Source organism: Eucyclogobius newberryi, unplaced genomic scaffold (genome assembly GCF_026437365.1).
Source record: "Eucyclogobius newberryi isolate DKJ021-1_F unplaced genomic scaffold, fEucNew1.0.hap1 SCAF_13, whole genome shotgun sequence".
In the NCBI taxonomy this organism is placed as follows: Eukaryota; Metazoa; Chordata; class Actinopteri; order Gobiiformes; family Gobiidae; genus Eucyclogobius; species Eucyclogobius newberryi.
The window spans coordinates 29,165,304-29,181,184 of NW_027315757.1; the positions used below are offsets into that span (position 1 = coordinate 29,165,304).

The following is a 15,881-nucleotide window of genomic DNA, read 5'->3' on the forward strand; positions in this document are numbered from 1 at the left end:
GTAAATGACAATGTGGGACAATAAAGGATTATCTTATCTTATCTTATCTTATCTTAAATGACTTTGGGTTCAAATAAGGAAACGATGCTTGAATTGAGAAGCCCTGGGTACTTTTTATACAAGTGATGTAGAGGAACCTAGAAAACATTGTTTTTGATACAAATTATATGATCCCAATTGCTGGAAATAATATTGGCTGTATGTAATTGTATTGAAATAGAACCAAGGGGACATGATGATTTGAGGTCTAGATGGGTAACTGGAGAAAATGTCTGTGGTTTATACTCCAGAAAGACCGTTATATTGTTTAAATGCAGGTTCTGGAATAAAGAGTGTGTGGTTATAACTCGTAGCAAGCAAGTTGTCTTAAAGCTATGCCCATCAAGCCTCTAACACCGAAGAAAATGGTCAGCTGGAACCGGAACATCGTTATGAGTTCATCTTCCATTTGAAGCATTGTGGAGAAAAATGCAGTGTTATTTTGGTGAAATGCTGAAAGTGGGAAAAGGACCACGGACAGCGCACAGCAGCTTTGAGATGATCATGTATTATGGGCTTCAGAGCGGCGTGTTTACAAGAATCCAAAACAGATTCATCATCATATATATGCAGGGCTAATTTTAATACTAAGATTGCATGAATACCAAATGGAAAATTAGAGAAATAAAATTGATTTTGAAACGAACATCAAAATAGATAATGGTTTGTCGCCATCTAGAGGTTAGAAAAGTTGGACATTAAAAAAAGTGAAGGATATACAAATGCATTTAAAATATCAGTACAGATTTTCCATTTTCACCGTTATTATTGAATTATGCTTCACACTTTCTATTGTGCTATAACAGTCCAGATACAAAATAAAGATTAAATAATGAACATTGAATACAACTGTAAGGCAGAAAAGATGAATGCATTTGTTAAATTACCAATAAACATTACAGACACACATTTTAAAATCCAATGAATGTCCCCTTTTGTTTTCCTGGATGGGACTGAAGTATAACTGAGATATTAGCTGTGTTTCTCAGTGGAGTGGGCGAGCTGCTGAGTGGTCACAGAGTGGATGTGCTGGAGCAGGCGGTCACAGTAAAGTGGACTCCTCTGTTTGTCCCTCACTGCCTCCGTCTCAGTCTTCACGAGCAACGGGTGCACCAGGCTCGCTTTCTTCAAGATCTCTGCACAAACACAAACACATTTCACTAGTTAAATGAACAGACAATACATTTAGAGTAGGAAGAAGTCGAAACCTTTTAAATAATCCAACTCTAAAGCTTCTTATGCACATCAGACACATTATTCAAAGTCCAGCATTTTACATCAATCATCAAAGGTCCAGCAAGCCGATGAAAAAGGTGTATTATAGTATAGAATAAAGTGCTGATATGTCCTCATTTACAATATACCATACAAAACAATTATATCATACTAAATACAATGCCTCCATATTATTTTCCCTTGTGTCTATTAAGTCATTTCTCTATATTTTGTAAAGAGCACTTGCTTGTGTTTGTCATTGTGTCAGCTCCACTTTGAATTTGTTCTGTGTCTTGGGATGTTGAAATGTAACCCTTTTCCAAAAGTACAGATGCTGAAACTTGATTAAAAAAATGCACAGAAATAGGAAATCAATGCCAAACGCTTTTTATTTTAGAAATAGTAGCTTAGTGTGCTCAATATAACCAACTTTGTGTATTACTTTACTGTTTTTAGCAAGAAGAATAATGGTTTTAATGAACTTCTATGTGCTGCCCCCCACCATAGAGCAAAAGTGGCAAAACCAAGAACAGAATGTGGAGGTATTTACTGCTTGCCATTACTGAAATAATTCTTGATATAGAAATATTGTTTTATATTTATTATGAGGTTTCCAGCCAATTCTTTCATCAAGGATCAAGCATCACTCCAAGGAATTTAATTTCATGCAGACTCTCAAAACTACCACCACACCCTCTTTCTGATAAGCGTCTGGTTCAATTTTATTTTTGTTTAGCATGAACTCTTTATTAATGTTGCCAACTTCTAATGTAACAGTTTGTAATATATTATCTCCTGAGCCAAATCTGTTCATGTCATCAGCAAATCAAATACATTTGAGTAATTGAGATGTTTACAGATATCACTGATACTGTTTTTTTAGATAACTTTCCACCCACTATAGTGCCAACTCTCTAATGCCATAATGTTACATTTTGATATTCAAATTATATTTATAATGTATGAATTTGTACATTTGTAAATGTATTCAAAATATTCCTTTATATGATTCAAAAAATGGCATAGAGACCAGAGCTGTTAAAATGTATTATTGAAAATGAATGTCACTCTTGAATTTAGTGTTACAGTATATTGCATCTCATGAGAGGAGCTCGACATTTTTTAACTAACTGGAGAAATATCATGATCAATATCCTGGGTTTCATGATTTGTACAGTGAAAATCATGTTGCTCTGAATCAGAAATTTTCCAAGAGATTCATGTAAATCAGATAAAAGATATGGCACAGAAGATGTTGAGTTGTCACTGTCCCTTTTCTTCTGCTTCCTTTTGACTTTTTCCTTTCACCTTTATCCTTTCTGACCTTTTTAAGCCAGTCTTGTCCACTTTCATGTGCACTTTGAATCTTTTTAAGTTGGGTTTCCTTACCGTATTTAGATCAAATTTATATATCTATTGTAACCACTTTACAATAGATATATCACTTTTTAGCCAAATGCAACAATTTAAATGGTATGACCAGGGCTCCATAAAGGGACACAGCTCCCTCTTGTTACAATAACTTATCTCAGTACCTGACATGTTCAGGATTGTGTGTTCTCTAAGGATAGTAAACAATAATAGTTTTTAAATTAAATTAATTGCTTTGGATTTCACTTAGACACTTCAGTAAACTGACAGCAGGGGGCAGTGTTGGGCAACACTTGAGATTCACCTTTTGAATCAACAAGTGCCCAACTTAGTGAGATTCTTGCTCTAGATCTCTTGTGCTAAACAAATAATAATGATGTGCAGTAAAACCTAGAGGAAGGGTTTGTTTGATAAGAAGCAGGGGATAAAAAGAAAAGAAAGAGACAGCCAAGAAAAAAGGATTACATGGAACAATCTGTGGCCATAAGACAATCTGTGTGTCAGTCAGGCTGCTGGGACATCTTGGAAGTATCAAACCATTTCAGATATACGTCTGAAATTCAAGAAGCAAGATAAAAGGATGACGTTTAGGAAGAACAAAGCAAAAGAGCGGCTACGCATGAGACAGTCCTTCCATATTTGTGGTTGCTCTGTCAGATACAAATGATCACTCAGCAAGATTTAAAGTTCTCTGGTTTCACAAAGGGCACTAAACTGCATATAATACAATCTAATACAGAAGAAGCCAAACGAGTGTACAATGAGCCATAGTACAATGTCTTATTGCAAACTCAAAGGCCCTTTGATCCTCAGGATCTTCTTCTGTGCTCGTAATACTAATTTGATAAAGCATATCTGATGCTGAACTCTCCATTTGCTTGGGCTTTGAACATGCAAAGAATATAGATTTATTTTGGCTCTGTATGAGCTGGAAACTCCAAGTTGCTATGGAGATAAGTTAGGACCAGTGGCAGAGGCATCAGCGCTCACCTGCAGCCTGTCAGAAGTAATGACAGCTAACAGTGAAGTGAGTGGGAGAGCAGAGCTGCTCGAGCCTGTTACCCTCTTCAGGAAACGCCACTCAAACTTTCCATCCAAACATCCTTAAAAAGTGAAGCTCAACTACAAACAGACTGTTCAGTATTAAGTGAAGGAAGGCCGGCTGACAGCATGAAGATGGTTGGATTAATTTGTGTGACACCGAGGGGAAGACCCCATATGGTGGTGATTACAACGTGGCCATTACAAATGTTTTAGACTTCCCCAAACCATAAGTTGTCTCAGGTGAACTGGATGAGCTACAGCACGAATAAACATTCAGTTTGATGTATCACTGACATATGGAATCATATTTTCCATGTTATATGAACTGTATGTGTAAATCCCTAAATGATTTTATGAACATATTTGGCAGATGACTTGTTCAAGCTGTTCTTTGTGATGATTGGTTTAGCAAGTGTTTGAAATAAAAGGGGAGGAATCTGCTGACAGCCTGCCAGGGCCATAATCCACTGTTTGATAGAGGATACCCAAGAAATCACAACCTCCTGCAAATGTTTTCGGCACAGCAGGAAGGTCTGTAAATAATAACCGCAAATAAACTCTTCTTTAATCCACTTTATCAATCTTTATCTTTTAAAACGTGGTTATAAATATATTTCTTATTTACTCTCCCCAGTTAACTGTGGCACTTTCACTTATGAACAGGAGATCTTTAAAGTTATTCTCACCCAGCACTTGGTCCTGCACTGCGCTGTCGGGGTCATCCAGGTGGAGAAGCAGTTGCTGAAAGAGGAGCTGCAGGTGAGAAGCGCACAGCTCTGGACTGTAGTCTTTCCTCAGGCTGGACATCCACAGGCCCAGAGCCTCCAAAGCCACAGCGCGCACCTCCTCACTGCTGTCATCCAGACGCTTCAGCAGCTCTGCACGACACAAACATTTAGATCATGCACTTCACGCACTGGAGTGAGATATTCTAATCAGAAGGGATCGATCTCACTTACCTGGATAAATCTTGTTCAGAGCGTCAGGGTGAAGACTAGATCCAACAAGTCTGAGTATTGTGGACACAGAGCGACAAGCTAAAAGTCTGGCCATCTGAGAGTCTTCTTCTAGAGCCGACAACACCTGAGGACTCAGTTTCTCCTCCACACACAGCACCTGGAATTAAGTTAAGCTTGATAACACTTATAGTAGAAGTCAGGAGTCTTTGCCAAACCATTGCGTGATATTCTGTAGTCAAATTAAATGTCACCAGAGGTACAATGAAACTTAAGTCCAAATGTCTTTATCACAGGATATTGATAAACAAGGTGAAAGTGAATGTATCGGCCACTGATTCTTTTGGGATGGAGAAAACATCTGACTATTGTAACAAAACAGATGTTAAAAAGAGAAAGGGGAATCCTGGCATTGACACTTAGGGATGACATCAGTGATAATATAAAGATGACACGTGCGACTGGATCAGCTCAGAGTTTGGAGGAAACATTGTTCCACTTAATTAAAAACCTGTGTGAAAGATCTGAAAACAAATCTGGAAAACACTGATCTTTTCTTCAAAGGCTCCTGAGGTAATGGACATTTTTGTGTTGCTATATCTTGGGTCTCTACAGTTCACAAAGGCGTGTTAGTCAGTTTTGCCAAGTCACTTTGGAAAAGAGGCCTGTTTCTGAACACACACAGTTTGTGGGCATTCATTGGGCGGGCAGGTGCACAAGGCCATGTCCTGCTAAAAGGTGCTGCTTTTAACAAGTGAAAGCTTTGTTCCTCCGGGACAAAGTTATGTGAACCTGTTTGACCTTGTGTGCACCTGCTACTTGCTGCTGGCCAACACAGTATGACACAGGATAATTTATTCCCCAAATGACCGAGTGGGACTTTAACTTGAAGCAAATGGCCTAAACAGAAATACTGAGCTAAATGTCAACTCTAAAACCTTTCAGTCAGCACAGCGTCAGTCTCTTCACTGTGTTGCTGAAAAGGTCATGCAGTGCACATCTGTAATGCAGAGATGAAAGTCACCTGTGCAGGTGTGATGGCTCCTCCGTGCAGCAGAGCCAGGAGACAGCTGATGGCTGCTGTGCGGACAGCAGCTGCAGTCCTCCCAGCACGCCACACCAGGTTAGGAAGCAAGATGTCACACAGAAACCTCTCTGAATGCTCTTGGAAAAGGCTGTGGACAATAAGAAACTGGCATAAATTAGAATTCTAGGCATTGATAGTTGGTAGTGCCATTGAATCATGTTAGCAACATATAGTGTAAAGTTCTACTATTAGTATAAGTGTTGAAACTTGAAGTCATACATTGAAGCAAACACATCTTTCCACATTATAGACTTCCAAAGAAAAGATGAGCATGACTTGTCAGACGTGCACCGATGCCAGGGAAGTCTGACTGTACAAGAAGAGGCTGCACAGAGAGACTTTTGTGCCCACAACAAGAGTCCAACTCAGGTTTGCTCACACAACAAGACGATCCTCGGATCAATTCCAGGACCGAGTTCTCTAAAAGATTTATATTCAGCATTTTTTCAATAATGTCTCCAGTTTAGTCAAAGCCTCACAGCCTGAAACTATGATGCAGCTCAAACTTTGAAATAAGCTGTGAACTAAGCAATAAGCTAAATGGTATTTGTAACATTCATAAAATATAATTAAATGTTGAAATATAATTTTTTTTTTTAAATTCAAACATTTCTTTATTTCTCATAAAAGTCTTGAAAGAGCACATCCATAAAAAACACTCTGCCAGCTCTTTTTGGAAAATGACACTTGCCAGTTGCATTAATGACAACGTTCACACATTTTTAAAATTGCGTGTGTAATAAGTCCAATGTATCCATGTTAATTTCTGCATTGTCTGTACAATTGAATATATTGAACATGCTCTCAAAGAAAGAAGCATGTCTTCTGTGCTTGTTATGGTCCTTTCGATGGCTAATATTGCCTTTGTGTCTGAGAACTGGGTCTGGACTGGAGCAGTCCCGGCAGAACACACAAACATTTGTAGTGAAAAAGGTGTAAAAGACACCCACTTTGAGTTAATGGTCCAAAAATGATAAAAAGACAAAGGAACAAAAGATGGCTAAAATATGAACAATGCAGCATTAAATTATGCTGATATGTCTTTTTTGAGTGTTAAAATATTCACACTTCAGTGTGTATTTAGAAAAGGGCATGTTAGAAGTCTACATCTAAAACTACCAACCTAGCTTGAGCTTCTAACATGACCCAGTATAAAGGATGTTGGCTTCAGAGTGACAGGAAGTAAAAATGTCACCATGGTAACACTATGGGCAATGTTTGCATTTCAGATTGAAGTGAGCAGCTGTTGTCATCACTTTGGGAGGAGCTGAGGCTGAACACATTCCCTAAGATTAAGCGCTGAGCCTGCGCTGAGAGCTCCACAGCTGAGGACTGGACCTCAGAGGCCATATCAGACTTCCAGCATGGAGCGCATGAACATCAACTTGTGTTTTTGACGCTCCTCCTCAGTACGGCTCCCTCAAGCAAAGACTCATTTCAGAATTGCTCCAGAAATGTCAGAATATTTTGCCTATTACTTTTCTAATTGCCAAAACAAATATGTTTGAGTAATGGTGTAGAGAGCGCTTCATAAAATATTATTCTAACTGTTGTAACATTCACAGGTTTTACAAACTGCAACATAAGACAGTGTCTAGATGGCTGGTGGTCACAAATTCATAAAATATTTGCTCAAATCTAAATCAAAATATAAAATGAGGCAGGGGCTATACTCTCACCCGTGAGAATCCACAGTGTGCGGTGCCTCCAACAATACTTTAGCCATCATAGTGAGGATACTCATCTTCATCTCAGGATCTTTCTCTGGTTGAAGACAGTTCAGAAGAATCTGCATCAAGCAACTCACAAACTCGCCAATGACCGGACCTTCAACAACAAGGATTTCATTATTAAGCAACAATCTAAAAGAGTCATATTTTGTTATGTCTGGCCTGTGTCTCTGGTGTTTTGTGCATGGACAGATCAGAGGATCAGAGGAGGAACAGGCCACAGTAACACACAGTGACATATAAAGAGGTCGATGTGCAACAGTGACTTTACCTGTGAGACTTTCAGTAAAAAACACTATTCGAGCAGCCCCGCCCCCGTCCTAGTTCAGGTCATGCTTACACACACCCACACCGTCTAACAGCGTGTTTACAGAGGTATAAATACTTGTAATGAGTGATATGTGTGCGCCTGTGGATGTGAGACATCCAGGAAATCCTGTGGCTGGCCAAAGGTGACGCCAAATAAAGGAACCAGACAAACAGTAAGTGTATTCTTAAACTATACAAAGGGAAAGTCTGGTTTTAATTTCACAGTTTTTTTTCAATATGACAAAATAACACTTGATTGAAGAAAAAAATTATGTGGGTTCAAATATCAGGTAAAATAAACAATGGCCGATCCTTTACTAGAGAAATCTGCCACTTGTCCAGCAGCGGTCAGTCCCCTTGAAGTATGCAGAAGTCACACTATCCCCCTAAAGGATGATTAGTACCATGTTCAAACGTAATCACGAGGCAGACAAACACAAACCCAGCCGTACAGACACAGGTCTTAGCATCAAAGCAACCTTGATCTCTAGAAAGGTCAAAAGCAAAGAGCTATTGTGCTTTTTGAAGTAGTGACCAGCAGCGGCGTGGACAGGCCAGTCAGCTCAATGACTGTGCACTGTGTGTATTTGAGGTTTAGACTGGTCCCCTGCAGCCCAGTCAATTAGAATAAGGCAGAGCACTAGGCAAGAAAAATAAGATGAAAGTTTGGTGTGGAGGCGCTGATCACAAAGGATTATATGTCATGGAAGGAGATAATACGAGGTCCCTAGTATGAAAGATGGGGTCATGGCTTTTTAAAACGTTGCGCACACACATACAGACTCACAAAAGCTTTGGACACGGGTGACACTAGCTGACAGATAAACACAGGGACACTTAAGGATTGTCAAAAGTGTCTCCCCTGTGTACGTAAAATGACGTAAAATGGATCTATGTTATTCTAAACATACACACAAGATCTTTTTAATGTAATATTATTAGTCTCTAATACGTTATAAATCCAAGACAGACACCTAACTTATGCGAGTTAATCATAAAACCAAAAATATAACAAAAAATGTAAGACCATTATTTTTTTGTGCTATTGTGGAATTTAATTTATTTTACTATACTTGTAAGACCCTGCGGCTGACCTGTAATTAAACTTAATTATTATATTGAGTTCTGAAACCACTTTATTTTCAATACTAAACTCTTGGAAGAACAGCTGGCTGAGTTGACTTAAAAATGGATCTTGTATGAACAGGACAAACAGCCTGATGCTCATATTATGATGTAACAAGTTATGTCTTGACAAGCTCTGGAAAGACTTGGTCCACAAACCCTGCATAGTATGTTTGATAACACATTTAGATAAACTAGCTTATAAAAGACAACAATGTGATGTGGTAAAATCATAAGTCATTGCACACACTTCTGCACGTTATGTTTAAGTGTCTCTTCAGGAGCTGTGGTTTAACTTGGCACTTTGCATGTTTAAACTTCAGTCCTCACCTGATTGTGTGACTATGATATGCAGCTGGAGCCTCTCCGGGGAATAACTGGACCAGCTGTTGACAGAGGCACACAGCCAGTCCATCAGCTGCTCCATGTGGACTCTGTAGAGCTGCTGTGGCGAGGCCAGGCCCTGCACCTTACACAGCAAATGTATACTGTCCACTGCCTGAGGATGAGAGGCACAAAAACACACAGTCACGTATGCAAATGGTGGAGGAGAATAGAGGAGTGCATCAGGGCTGCAACAATAAAATCAGATTAAATCGTGAATAATCGGCTATTACATTAATTGGAATCATATTTTGATCAAGTCAAAACTTGTTTTATAACAAATGCAATAGTACTTCTTAAATCAAAATGTCACGCTCAGGTGAAACATTAAAGTCTAAAAGAACATAATGATAAACCATAATGTGAAACCATGGGAAAAATGACACAGTTTTAAACTTAAAAAACTCCATGACTAAAACTAAGGAACAGGATGTCAGGAAGTCACAGGAACTGGGTGAGCCACACACAGTCACACATACTCGCACTAATAAAGCCGAGAGGAAGGAGTCGGAATGAGAGATAGAGTAAATAATTAGCCGACTCTTCAGGGGAGGAAAGTGACCTGTCAGGGCACTTTATAGTTCCTTCATGGTCCCTCAGGGATGATCAGGACCTAAACAAAGGCTAAATCAGACATTTGGGTCAGTCGTGGGTCTAAAGAGAGCTAGACAACCATGACTAGACGGCTGATGGGAAAGACTGTCCCTTTATTTTGGGAAAACATACTCTGCTTTTTTCCTTTGGGTCCAGGGACTGCCCAAGGCCATTCTCAGCCTCATGGTGGTTTTAATTTATTCTTCCCTGCTTCCTCTCCAGCATGATATCACAACATTCATGCATTATAGTCTGGTGAAAACCAACACTGGTAACACATGAGGCGTCTGGGTAAAATATGGGCCAAATGTCCAAAGACTTTCCCCGTCATTAACCTCCCACAGAGATAAGACACATTGGGTGTAGTTAACTTCAGTATCACTTGTATCACTGCTCCTGTGGACTGATTACCTATTATCTATTAGGTCATTGGTGTGCGCCGACCTGACAAGCTACAAATAAGACTTGGCTGGTGACGCACACCTGCTCTGTGAAGCAGTCTGTTAGTCACTATCAACTATTTCCTACTATTTTGTCTGCGGTTAACTGTGCCTCGTCCCTGCCCCTTTCACACTGAACTAGATCTAAACTGCTAAGATGCAATTGTCCTCACATTCCACTGCCTAATACAACTTTAGAAACAAAAGAAAAAGTGGCTCAAGGTAAAATAAAGTTAAAGTAAATAAAATTATTATAACATCTTATAATTATCATTTCTTTACCTTTTCAGTGAGTTCTGGCTCCGTGGAGAGGCACTGCACTGTGACCAACACTTTGAGGAGCTGCAGACTGACAGAACTACATTCAGAATCACACTGATGCAACAGGACGTCCACACAGGCCAACAACTGCTCCAAGTACACAACCTGAGACAATAAGAACCAAAAGCAATTCATTGTTATTCAAGTACATTTGTGGTGATAGTATCAATCTAGAGGGCAATCAATACCAAACCTATTACTGAAACTATCAATCATGAAAACATGTATCTCATAACAGAATTGGATCTTTTCTGAAAACCTTTCTAGTATGATAAGACTTCACAGTAGAATTACAGAATCTAGTTTGTGCTGAAAAGTACATTCCATTGTCTAAAAAAGTGTTTGTGGTTGGGATCAAGTATTGGGCCTTTTCCCCAGTATTGAAATAAGAGTTAGAAATATTAGTATTGTAACAATTCAACAAAGTTCATAGATTGAGAAGTACCATTTAACGTTGAACTCAATTGTTGCACTATTTATATATTTAACAATACTATATCAAAGCCAGTGCCTTAATGGAGGATTTCTCTGGTGTTTTTTTTTTTTATTATTTTTTATTAGTTTGGGTCACAATGAAATCCATGCACAGCAATTTAAAAAATAATAAACTATGCACACTAAATGCATTTCAGATTTTCCACCTCAGAGGAATGTGCCAGCCGCTTGTCAGCCAGTGTTGTGATGTTGTGGTGAGCTCATGTTTAAACAAAGACAGGCTAATTTCCATGCCATTACTGGGATCGTGGCCCCTTTTCCGGTTTTGTTCTGGCCTGTTATTAGGTTTGTTTGGAGTAGAAGGGATTGAAGGGTGTCGTTATAGAGGTACACGTGGGAGAGGGGGCTGTGTATGCATTTATACGTGCAGGGGTTAGGGTACAACGCCTCCAGGTATTTGGTCTAGTGATGAGGAGTTGGTTTTGGAGGGCAATTCAATAAAAAAAAAAAAAATCACACTCAGTGGATCTTATGTATCACTAGGGGGCACTGTTCATGTTCCCCAAGTATGTAGCGCAATGCTTGCCATTTGTCTGCAAGGAAATGACTGGACTTGTGTAAAGATGCAAATGTTTTCAGTTTCCAGTAACACAAAACACCAAGAAATATAGAAAGACGCATTTTATCTACGATGTTATTAATCCAAGCAGTGACAAAATGTGTTTAAAGCTATGAAGCAAACATGAATCCACCGCTGATGAGGGAAATCCTTGCCTGTGATCTGAACGTTGCACTAGTCAGATATGGACATACAGTGGCAGACGTGAACGTGCAGACATAATGTTGTGGTGGCACACACTTGGAAAACAATCATTAGGGCTGGTCCAGGGAGAAAAAGGGAGAACGGAAAAAGTGTTACAGTGTAATGACTAGTTGGACACCTGGAGCGAGACAACATACACCTGGTTTCATTGGTCTGGGCACGCTCCTCCAGCTCGTTACAAAGTCTGTCCACCAGTCGTAGCATACATCAATTACCTGCTACACGCATAGTCATTCCAGGGGGGGTGTAACTACATACTTTTGTTGAGTAATTTACCCAAGAGCATTTTTGGAACTTGCATCATTGTCATTACACACTTTTATACATTCTTGAAATGGTGCTGCTGCAAGATTAACAGAGAACAAAATCAAAATTGCACGTTGTAAATCTCAATAGTTGCAGTTATTTGTATGGCTGAGTGATGTTAATGCTCCTGAACATTGTGTGAAGATGTTTATATATAGATATTTATCCGAAATCATTTAACCAAGTAACAAACATCATCTTTACCCAGTTTTAGAGTGTTAAGGTTGTAACACAATAAAACTATCATCAGCAAAAGTACTAGAATTAGTAGTAGTATGCAATTGTAGTAGTGTCAGTTGCAGAAGTGGAAGTCGTTGCATGACTATCTATCCAAGCCCACTCCTCAGTTACGGCTGCCATGGTAACAGGGAAACAAACAGCCGGCCATTTGTCGTCAGGAAACGTTTGCTGACCTGACTTTCTTCTCTTTTCTCTATCTGTCGCTCAGTAAATAAGGGAGTCATATGCACTTGTCACTCGCGATAAAGCCCAGGCATGCCAGCACACACATGTATGAACCCAAATGTTTGCATATCGAGAAGTACAAAGAATTCTGGGATATATTTAGCTTAACAGGATGAAAAGGTAATCATAGCAGACATGCTATGGGCAACTATTTATCTTTACAGTAATTCACGTTGGTACTTTTTGAAGTGCATAAATATGGTTGTAAAAATACTTTGTAATTTACCGTCCTCCCGGTTTTCCATGACCTGGTTCCTTCTTTCAGCATATATTTATAATCTTTTGTACACAAACTTTGCGCACGGCTAAGTAAGGTGCATTGGTTTCTCGTTTGCTTATCCGCTTATGCTTATTTTGTAAATTCCTGTAACATCTAGCCATCAGTGAAAAGCAAACAACCATTTTGCACTAATCTGGTTAGGTCAGAACCCAGTGGTTTTTCTGACCACTGCTTTTACTGTTATTCTACCTCACATTCTTAACATTGTGTTTGTCTTTTCAACAAGCATCTGTCATGTATTGTTTTAAGTCATCACTTTCCCCACCCAAATAAAAAAAAGTGACATGAAAGAGCTACAGAGGTTAAGTTGGAGCGTCCTATATCCGCCTCTAGATACAACTTGTGCTTCAGCTTGTTCCTCAATCTCCCCACAGGGCCTTGTAGTCCCGCCCCCATTTCTGTACACTTTGAAGATTATTTATATTTCATATCTTAACAGGCTTCATCTCATCCAAGTCAAACCATGCTTTTTATTTATCATTGCCTCTGGTTCATATGGCACATAACTCTGTAAAGCTGGATCAGAGAGCACATATTTTAAGTTACTTATTCCTTATTAAAAGAAAACAACTGATATAAAACATGGGCATTTAGATTATTATACTTTTTTTATTGTTTCACATCCGTCCTATGTCTGTTAACAACAGGTAAAGTATCTGGTCCAATAAAACACATATCAGGTGGATAAATATTAGGGCTGTACTCAATATATCGATATTGTGATATATCGTGACTGATTTGGCAATACCGGTATGTGCATCAATACAGAGATACGCATCGCAATACCTTTAAAATCACCAAAAAGCCATTATAAATTAATGAGTTCTACACTTAACCTACAGTCTGCTTCATCAAGGCCGAATTTGAGGCACTGCAAATGTGACTTAATCATAGGACAGTTGTATTCTGATATTGAGGACATTGTTAACGTTAAATTCCAATGCATTTTGTTATTCTAAATTATCTTAGTAAACTTTTAACACCAGTTTTAAGGGATATCCATGTATCAGAATAGGTATCAGATCAAGTTCTGAGTACTCATGGACCCTGTATCACTAGGTCTGCCTTTTTATTTATTTAAATTCTGTTCTGTATTTTTGTATATGCTCTTCTTTTTTTTTAAACTTTGTTAGAGATATTTGTCTGTACAATTGAATATATTGAATATATTTGTGTGACCAAACAAGTGTGCAGTTGTTCTTCTGGAGTACTTTACAAAGCCTTGTTTTTCCATATTGGCATGATCATATGACTTATGTATGGATTTGCCTTCAGGTTCTTCACTTTTACTGCAAACAGGAATAGTTTGTAGAGTTGGAGTTCTGGTATAGATCTTGACCAATGTATTTTCTTCACTACCATAGTGTACTAGCTGTATGAAAACAGTGGGCATTTCATTGAGAACTGTATTGTTCATTCAGTTATTTAAATTTAGCATATTGCTATGTTAAAACAAGATCAATGGTGGTAATAATGGTATTAAAGTTCTCAATATGGAGAATAAAAAACAGGATACATAAAACAGGTGTTGCTATTTGCAGCAATCTGGCCTTGCTGCCGTCAGTGAACTTAATATCAAAGATTCTGCAGGTGCATTTTGGAGCATGCTCCTATAACCTGCCATAAAAGACACAACGGCCCTGAATGGACAGCACAGCCGATCAAGAGAGAGGAAACAGAGGTCTACATCCATCTGTGTGACAATGTGTGACCATCCTGTCCTGTTGTTCCCCTCTCTGGATGACCCCTGCTCGATTGGAACAAGAGAACAGAGAAGCGGGTCAGTTTCCTTTCCCATTTATCACATGGGCTCGAGCAGACAGGCTTTGAAATTTCAGGGATTGTTTTAAGGGCTTGGCAGTGAGACAGGAAGAAAAAAAGGTGGTGAACTCTGGTCTTTTTTTGTGTGCGACCTTACATAGAACTATAAAAACAGACATTGTGTTGCCTCGTCTATTTGCAGAGGTCACCAGAGCCATGCCGAGGTCACATGGAATTAGTGGATTTATGTTATTATTATCTCTGAGGGGAAATTCTTGAAAGCCCCACAGTGAGGGATGTGGTATAGGTGAGCTAGTGGTGGGCCATTCTGAAAATATTTTTTTAAAGCGAAACATATTTTAGGAAACTAGAACGGCAAAGAGGATGTGACTGATGTTTTCCACAGTTTTTGGAAAAAGGCATCTTAGTTATTTCTGTTGGAATATGCAGTCTGACCGTTTTAAACACTGTTTGAAAAGTGTCACTTTAGCCAACTTAGCATCTACTCCAGAGCAAACTCGCTGAACTTACTGCTTACAGAGGTGCTATTGAAAAGGAAACTCCACATCAAACTGATCAAGAAATTAGCTTAAAGTGAAATATGGGCAATATGAATTAAGATGAACACACAGAACAGATTGGTTGATTTTTTTAGGCACAAACATGAAGATAGTGTTTTAGTTCTGTGTTACAGATACCACAATGATACTGTTGGGACTGTAGCTATTACCATGACATGACATGTTCTGATTTGATTTGACTTTTCATCCTACTTAGTCCTGGTTAATAAATGTAGCTTGCCAGTCTGTCCCATCGCAGCACTTCTCAGAAGCTAAGCAGGACAGGGCCTGGTTAGTACTTGGATGGGAGACCGCTGGAACACCAGGTGCCACAGTCGTTGTGTCCTGGCAAGTCACTTCACCCATGTGGTGTGTACGTGAGAGATTGGTGTTGGTTGGAGCTACCGATGGCATGAATTGTCAGCCTTGGTTCTGTAAGCCTGCCCCAGGGCAACTGTGGCTAGCAACCACCACTGAATGTGGAGTGAATAATGCACTATTGTCAATTAACTACTTAATTAATTAACTTGTTGGAAATTACCTATTAAGGTTAATTAATTGGGATTGTGGCTCAGCTCTAGAACAGTTCCCCACAAACTTGAAAATTGGTAGATCCAGTTCAGCCAAAACTAGTGT

At 39.1% G+C, this 15,881-nt stretch overlaps 1 protein-coding gene across 1 annotated transcript in view; it reads right to left on the reverse strand.

The window, feature by feature from the left end:
• Positions 1 to 855: 855 nt before the first annotated feature.
• Positions 856 to 15,881, reverse strand: part of dnaaf5 (dynein axonemal assembly factor 5) — a 39,832-nt gene continuing 24,806 nt past the window's right edge. The window contains exons 5-11 of the mRNA XM_072443857.1: positions 10,577 to 10,720; positions 9,207 to 9,375; positions 7,392 to 7,539; positions 5,650 to 5,800; positions 4,629 to 4,785; positions 4,356 to 4,547; positions 856 to 1,175 (exon numbers count right to left, since the gene is read on the reverse strand). Of these exons, the coding sequence (XP_072299958.1) occupies positions 1,012 to 1,175; positions 4,356 to 4,547; positions 4,629 to 4,785; positions 5,650 to 5,800; positions 7,392 to 7,539; positions 9,207 to 9,375; positions 10,577 to 10,720 (1,125 nt within the window). The 3' untranslated portion in view covers positions 856 to 1,011. The remainder of the gene's footprint in view (positions 1,176 to 4,355; positions 4,548 to 4,628; positions 4,786 to 5,649; positions 5,801 to 7,391; positions 7,540 to 9,206; positions 9,376 to 10,576; positions 10,721 to 15,881) is intronic.